This window comes from Copadichromis virginalis, linkage group LG8 (assembly GCF_057382275.1).
Source record: "Copadichromis virginalis isolate Kocher_CV1m ecotype Utaka linkage group LG8, C_Virginalis_male_GT1.1, whole genome shotgun sequence".
Classification (NCBI taxonomy): Eukaryota; Metazoa; Chordata; class Actinopteri; order Cichliformes; family Cichlidae; genus Copadichromis; species Copadichromis virginalis.
In genome coordinates, this window is record NC_140625.1 from 19,459,926 (window position 1) to 19,467,932 (window position 8,007).

At 38.8% G+C, this 8,007-nt stretch overlaps 1 protein-coding gene across 2 annotated transcripts; it reads left to right on the top strand.

Moving 5' to 3' along the window:
* The first annotated feature begins 56 nt into the window (after window positions 1-56).
* LOC146703243 (large ribosomal subunit protein eL19) lies at window positions 57-2,712 on the top strand. 2 transcript variants are annotated; one of them, XM_085466368.1, is made up of 6 exons: window positions 57-122; window positions 1,528-1,634; window positions 1,724-1,846; window positions 2,047-2,167; window positions 2,263-2,373; window positions 2,463-2,712. In XM_085466368.1, the coding sequence occupies exons 2-6, from the start codon at window positions 1,529-1,531 to the stop codon at window positions 2,587-2,589; spliced, it is 588 nt and encodes a 195-aa protein (XP_085322494.1). In that variant the 5' UTR covers window positions 57-122; window position 1,528; the 3' UTR covers window positions 2,590-2,712. The 2 variants fall into 2 exon arrangements, with proteins under 2 accessions (XP_085322494.1, XP_085322493.1); XM_085466367.1 differs by lacking the exon at window positions 57-122 and adding an exon at window positions 468-550.
* Window positions 2,713-8,007: the final 5,295 nt, after the last annotated feature.

Consider the following 8,007-nt stretch of genomic DNA (forward strand, 5'->3'; position numbering starts at 1 on the left):
GCGGTGGTTTTGTTTTGGTACAAGCAGCGGCGCCATTCTGCCACCAGCCAGAAGAGGGCAGCACGACGCCACTTTGACCACTTTGCGTTGCAATTTGACAACATTAAACACTTAATATAAAGGTGCGTTAGTATTTCTATTTTTTTGTCCATTTTTTATTTGATGTGGAAATGTGTCATCTTGACAAAGCTTTTTTTTTTTTTTTAAAGCTGTTTTTAAAATGCAGTCTTTGAAACATTGGGTTAACGCGCCCTCCAGTGGGCGGATTGATACAAGCATTTTATCGGACCGTACCACTGTGCTACATCAATAGGGTTACTGTGGCTTATTTTAAGACGCAGTAAACCAAAGCCAAAAGATTAAGATTATTAATTATTTTGTATTAATTATTAGTTAATTATTTAACTATTCTGTCACTTCATAAACATTGGCTGTATTTACATTTCTATATATTACAGCCACAGTTGTCTCACCCATGGCAATGGCTATAATGGTAGTGTCACAAACATTCTATTTCCTTCGTTTCTATCAAGCTAGCAGCAGCCATGAGGTAAGCTGTATATTTGAAATTTAATTAAGCTTTTCATTTCCAAGCAGAGTGCAGGAAGTGTTAGAGATTCTTTTTATTTAAAACAGCGGGGAGAACTGTCTAGATGACTTTGAGTGAATTCGCTCATTTCTACCAGAATGCGTTGATGGCCTTTGTTGGTAAGCAAACCGTGCTAATATAGTGAGACATGTCACAACATGTTAGAAGACAGCCCGTCTACTGAGCCAGGCATCAGCTGTAAAGACTGCAGTGTTTTGACTTTTTTTCAACAAGCTGACGAATGGATTGAGTGAAATAAAACGGATTTAATAATGAAAGTCAATTATCTCGGCAAGGTAGAGGTGTTACTTGTTGTCATGTGTTTTGGTACTTGGGCTACAGTCTTCTTCTCCCAAGTGGAAAACCAACCAGTAAACAAACAAGTTTACTGCACATCTAAAAGTCAGCAAATGACGTTTCAATCTTTTACAGCCTTTCATCAAAAAACACTCAAATGGTAGTTCAGTAGCTGATTTGTCCATTTATGTAACAGTTAGTTTATGACACTCGAAGAAAATAATTTAAATGATATATTGGCGTTAGGCGCTCAACTGGTCAAGGTCACACCTTCTTGTATAGGCATAAAAAATTAGGTATGAAGTAAAAATGGCTTATGAACACAATCGAGGGTGCTTTTTAATTGAATGGTGATGGGTAGGCAAAGTTTATTCCATCCTAACAAATAAGATTGTACTACAGAAACGTAGAATGTGACATATTTTTTTCATGTATGTTTTCTGTAACTGCCAGGGTGAATTAGTAATAGAATTATAATTTCTATTACTAAATTATATCCTCACTGGACTAAACTAGATTAAACTAAATCAGATGATACGCTTCTTCTTGCTGTAATATTGGGGTTTTTGTTTGTTTGTTTTTAATTTAGTTTAATAAAAACTATTTCCAACAGTGCTTATATAATGATTTTGCTCTCCCAGCATGCTCAGGCTCCAGAAGCGCTTGGCCTCCAGTGTCTTGCGCTGTGGTAAAAAGAAAGTGTGGCTGGACCCCAACGAGACCAACGAGATTGCCAACGCAAACTCTCGTGAGTTGTTTCCTTTGTGGATTTATGTAGTAGGCTCTGGGCTCCTTAAATTTACGCTTTTATTTAAATGAATTTTATTTGGGCTACAGGCCAGCAGATACGAAAACTGGTAAAGGATGGACTGATCATCAGAAAACCTGTGACTGTTCATTCCCGTGCACGCTGCCGCAAGAACACACTGGCACGCCGCAAGGGACGTCACACGGGTTATGGTGAGTAGTTAGGTTATTGTTATCTTTCCCCAAATTTGCTTTCACTAATAATGTGGCTAATAATTGCGTATTTGGGAAAATAAAATCAAGCGGTGTGTACATGTTAAGGACTGCTTATAGAAACTGCAAGTAGTGGTGGTTTCAGTATGAACTTGGAGTAAGATAAGAGTTTTATTTCAGTAATATAATTTTCTTTCCAGGTAAGAGAAAGGGCACGGCCAATGCTCGTATGCCGGAGAAGTTGTCATGGATGCGGCGCATGAGAATTCTGCGACGTCTTCTTCGTCGCTACAGGGAGTCCAAAAAAATTGACAGGCACATGTAAGAGTGAATGTCATCACTGATGTACTCACTGATCATGAATAAGGTTTTATGTCAGTTTCATTGATAGATGAGTAATGTTTTGTGTCTTCTAGGTACCACAGTCTCTACCTAAGAGCGAAGGGTAATGTCTTCAAAAACAAACGCATCCTTATGGAGCACATCCACAAATTAAAGGCTGACAAGGCTCGCAAGAAGCTCCTGGCGTACGTTTCCACTTCTTCTTTTCTTGTATTATTTCACTCCAAGCGCAGCAACATTTATACACTGAAATTAATTTGTTTCTGTCCTGCAGTGACCAAGCCGAGGCCCGGCGCACAAAGACAAGAGAAGCCCGCAAACGCAGAGAAGAGCGTCTCCAGGCCAAGAAAGAAGAGATCATCAAGAACTTATCAAAGGAGGAGGAAACTACAAAAAAGTGAATCTAAAATGTATTCAAATCTTGTGAGGATCAGCTTTTGGTTGTGAATAAATGTGGATAAGAGAAAATATCATCAGTAATGTTCTTGCCTTGATATTAAAAATGATTTGACATGAAAAGAGTACTTTGGAAAATATTTCATTTTGATTATGATTTATATATACCTGAATAAACAGAGGTGAGAGAAGCCCTTTTCTTCTTTTAACATGGCCATATATATATTGTAATATGGCTATGAAAAGACAGCAAACTATGCTTCTGAGGTAATGCTCTGAACACTACAAAAGGTGGCAGCAGAGTGCCAAATACATCTACGTCTACTCATTTTAGCCAGAGGAAATTAAACTAGAAAGAGAACTGGAAAAAAAAAAAGTCATTTTCAATCAGCAACTTGATCACACAGCACAGTATTCCTCAAAGGTATTATTAAAAATGGTAGATAAGCAACTTGGTAACAACAAACAAAGATCTTCCACTTTTTCCACATATAGCTTACAGTTGAATTTGTGTTCATTCAGCAAAAGCACTGCAAGCATTTGTGCATTTTTAGGAAGGTAGAGGTAGCAACAATTTAGCTGCTGTTAAATTACATATTTTATAAGGGAACATTTATAAATAGTAACTTCCTTGCTGAGGCAAATGTTCTCAAGTCATATTCATCCTTAGAGTATGGGCATCTGAAGCTTGGGTTGGATGCCATGCAGACTCTGCTGATAGTGAGGAGCAGTGTTACGTAACAGGAAGCTCTCACCATACTGGATTTTTCTGAAGATGGCCTGTAAGGAATGTGTTCACATTAACTGGCTGTAATTCTATAACAAAATCTATTAACTTTGTAAAGCAACTCATGCATTATTAAATGCTCAATGGTCTGCTCCGTAAAAGCTTCTTATTTTAAATTATTTTCCTGCTTCGTTTTTCCTGAAAGCAGGCACCAAAGTAGCAGAAGCTCAGACAACCACCGTTAGCCCCATTAAACCTGTGCTACTGACACTCCAGACATCCACTTATTTCTTGCTTGAGCCTTGAAGGATTTCATTTTTCATGCATGCAGAAGAAGGTGTGGCTGAAGTGTACAGATGCATCCTGTGGTAACTGGGACAGACAGGCTGCTGCTGTGCTGTGCAAGTGTGTGTGCATGAGAGAAAGGGGAGTTTTTACTATCCAAAGCACACTCAGCATTTCAGATCATTTTAAATACAGCAATCTGGAAAACAAAAAATAATCCCTGTACACTTTATTGGAATGTAAACTCGTCACTTACAATTTTCTGCCACCTCCTCCTTATTCTTAAGCTGCTATGTCTGTGACTGACAGTCATGCATAAACAATGGGACACTCAAGCTTTTGAAGCTGGCAGTGAAGAGCCCTCACATCTACAGTCTGGGTTTCAAAGGCCTTGAGTAGCTGGAATTAAGGTTTTTATACAGCATAACTCACTTGCTTACCTTGATATCCTGGTTTAATTTTCTCACAAAGCAGTGTTATGCACAACACTTTCGCTTAAAATGCACTTCAGCTGTATGCGGTCATTACCAAATTGCTCCGCACAGTCAAAACGATCTTTATAAATAAACGGGAGCTCTGCAGGAATATGTCGCAGGGATTACTGAAGGAGAAAACCGCCTTTGTACAGCCATTTTGCAGCTCCGTTAATGTATTTCTTCATTACCAGGAGGCACTCCTATTTCCTGAAGCGTGAGCCTTAATGGGATTAGATAAGGAGAGGAATATGAGCTGAAACCAAGCAGCACTCTTTATTACAGTTGGCCTTCAACCCAGGCAAAACAAATGGAGCACACTCAAGAGTTCAGGAGGGCTTTCATAACAAATGAAGTGAGGAGATGAAAGTGATTAAAGTAAGATTATTTTAAAATATAAAAACAGTTATCTAACGACTAAACGAATTACTTTGCTTTCGCCTGTTTGATTACCCTCTTTCCACCGTCTGTGGGACTGGTTCTCTTCTTTGCTGCATACTAAACTGTCGGTCAGCCTCTGTATCACAAAGACAATGACTGTTAGTCCACACATTAACACTGTCACATATAAAATGTTCGAGTCATCGTCTTTTTAATCCTTTTCAACATTATTTTTTATTTTCTCTTCCCACATGTTTAGTGGACTCTATTACCTAATCACTCTGGTTTATAGACTGACAGAGACACAAAGCACGAGGGAAGAATTCAGGAGCTCTAATTCTCTCATTCTCGTTCGCTGACTGATAGGAGGGATTACTGTAACAGTGCTCACTGATATAAATCAATCAGACAGGCAGTCGCTCTGATCTTATACAGATACGCCTCAGGCCTGTCTTCTTAACACCAGGGGTTGCTCTTTTACGCTTTCACACTGCCGCACACTCATTTAGTGACATCCAGACAAAGCTCAATGTCAAAATGCACCAGGAATCAAAGAAATTGCAATATAATATGACGAGAGTGATTGTGCTGATGATCTACTGGGATCCTGTGTGCACAAATTAGCAGTACTACTAGAAAGCAGTCAAATGCTGCTCCTGAAAAGAGCAGGTTGAAAAGTTTGCCTTGAATTTTTTGGTGTGTGCCAGCCGGCATCATCACAAGTGTTCTGTTGTTTCGTTTACACCAGATATATGACAGCTTATGTCTCCTCAAAATTATTTCTGTGTGAAGACTCCAATCCATGACCGCTCTAATCAAACACTTCCAAATGTCTTAGGCGCAATCAGACCAAGGGCAGACCTGCAAACAACGGAGAGATCATGATTCATTTTCTTCAGTTTTCAGAAACAGGAACGCCAGCATGCTTATCTTTAAAAATAGTGGCTGTATTTAATTTGTGTGCAAGAAAAGTTTTACTAAAACTTTTATATAATTTTACTGCTCTGACATCTGACTCACCTTGAACACTGTAGTTGTTTTAACCTGAGAATGTCCTCTATTTGCCTTCTAACTAATCTATTGGTTTTCTTGCTCTGTGAAGCACAGTGTGGGATTACATATGGAGACTGGGTTCTCAGGTGTCCAGTTAGAGGTCAGGGTACATCATATCAAGCAGACTGTAGGCTGCAGTCTGTAATTTGATAAGAAATTAGATTCAAATATGAGAGAGAAATCTCAGTGGTGTTAACTGACACCACTGCTGTTGTGACAAAACCATTAGCTGCCCTTTTCTTAGTTCTTTGTGCCACACTTACACTCTTCTTCTCTGTTTTTATTCCTTGTATGTTTCTTATCTTGTGGAAAACCTGGATTAAAGTAAAATGCTAGTCTACAAGAAAAACATATACATTATGTTATACACTCACCGGCCATGTTTTTAGGTACAGCTGTTCAAATGCTTGTTGATGCAAATATCTAATCGGCTAATCTTTTTGAAGCACAACCTGCTGAAGTTCAAACCAAGGATCAGGATGTTATTTCAGAAACTGCTTTTCTGCTGGGATTTCCCCCAAATAACCATATCTAGGGTTTACAGTGAATGGTCCAAGAATGAGAAAATATCCAGTGAGCTGCACTTCTTTGGGGAGAAAAGCCTTGTTGAGGAGAATTAAGGCTAGACTGCATTAAACTGATAGGAAGGTGACAGTAAGTTAAATAAGCAGTGGTTATAACTATGACTTTGAAGCTGATGGGCTACAGCAGCAGAGGATTGCACCGGTTGTCACTCTTGTTAGCTAAGAACAGGAAACTGAGGCTACAAGATCGGACAGCAGAAGAATGGAAAAATGTTTCCTGTCCTACGTGAAAGCATGGCTCCATCCTGCCTTATATCAACAGGTCAGGCTACTGTTGGTATAATGGTGCGAGGGATATTTTGTTATTGCTATCAATTCAACATGAACCAAAGTCTCTAAGGAATATTTGTAGTACCTTGTTGAATCTATTCCTTTGAGATTTAAGGCAATTCTGATGACAAAAATGGGTCCAACCTTAGACTAGCATAACAAAGTATACCTAATAAAGTGGTCACTGAGTGTATGCTTGTATGTCATTTCCCTGCAGCTCCTCACTAGCCCTTAGGAGTCAGTCTCTTCTTAGGACTCAATCAGGCACAAATATAATTGTCAATTATAATCTGGAAAAAACATGGACAGGTTAAGTGAAAACAGAGCTTAATAGCAAAACTGAGGAAAATGAATCTGAGCTGCAGTAAACTCAAAGCTTCATTTGATGATAAATGAGTCAGATAAAGTCATTTATCAATAACTGATTAAAATGCAAAATGGAACTGTTTTCTGCTGAGTGTTCAGATGATTCATCTTCTCACATTTGGAAAAGAAATCTGTGCAATTTAATGAATTCGCTGTTTAGTTAAAAACACAAAACTGTTAACAGGGATTTGTTGCTGCCCTAAACCCATTTAGCAATATGTACCTGGAGCCCCCAGAGGAGATACAGTATCTACAGAAGAAACATATGTTACGTGTTCCACTTTAGAAATAAACGCAATTGAGGATGGGAAGAAAAGAAGTCTTTGAAGTGGGAACTGGTTAAAATCATGAGGTGAACAACAGGCCAGCGACAACACTGGCTCAGATGAGTGAATAAGGTTTGCTGCAGAAAAGGTCAAATGATGAGATTCACACACAGAAAAAACCTAAGGCATCAAAATAATTTTTGAGCAAGTTTTTCCAAGTATGAAAATCGTTTGTGTTCATGAGCTGGAGGGCCAGATGGACTCATTAGAAAAAGAAGAAGAAAAAACATAAGAACCCAAAACAAGCTGACTCAGAAAACACCAGCCGGGGAATATTAGTAAATTTTATAAATCTGAATGCTGGAGAAAATCGGTTTCAGTCATTAGAGAACATGTCAACTGATGGAAGTGAGCACAGCTTAGTCATTCATTTGAAAGTGATGACTGCAGTTCAGGAAAGAGTTTGTTTGGAAGTGATGACTGATGAAAGTCAGAGAGTTCTGAGTCTTTTATGTTTTGAATCTAGTTAGCTTTTCCCCCGGCATTCCTGCTTTTCCCTCTCACTAGATCCTTATTTGTCATTCCTGTCCTCTTGTTTCTTAGAAGCTTTCCAAACACATACCAGGTAAGGCTAGCCCTATCTCCAGCTCTTTCCCCGTATAGCTGATTCTTCAGCCTGCTGAATAGCTTCTCCTTTTTCGTCTTTCTGTTTGTCATAACAGAGTTTTTGACTTGGATAAGGAGAGGGATAAAGCTGCAACAGATAGCAAGCAAAGCATCATTAACAAAACAGAGCAGTCCCACTTATCCTCTCATCCCTGCTCTGTGACGCTACACACCCCAAAGTCTGTGACACACATTAAACTGAATGGAATCAATTTTTCTATCCTATTTGTAGCAGGACCGAACATTTTACAGCATCTTTTGTGGGAATAGCAATAAACTGAGGGTTTGACTGTAATAAGCCTGTTGTAACGTAAACAATAGATGTTTGTGTGACGTTTTTCTGGGTCTATAT

Coding starts and splice junctions, on each gene's coding strand:
- LOC146703243 (XM_085466367.1), top strand. Junction 1,847..2,046: donor GGGACGTCACACGGGTTATG/GTGAGTAGTTAG, acceptor TTTTCTTTCCAG/GTAAGAGAAAGGGCACGGCC. Junction 2,168..2,262: donor AAAAAAATTGACAGGCACAT/GTAAGAGTGAAT, acceptor TGTGTCTTCTAG/GTACCACAGTCTCTACCTAA.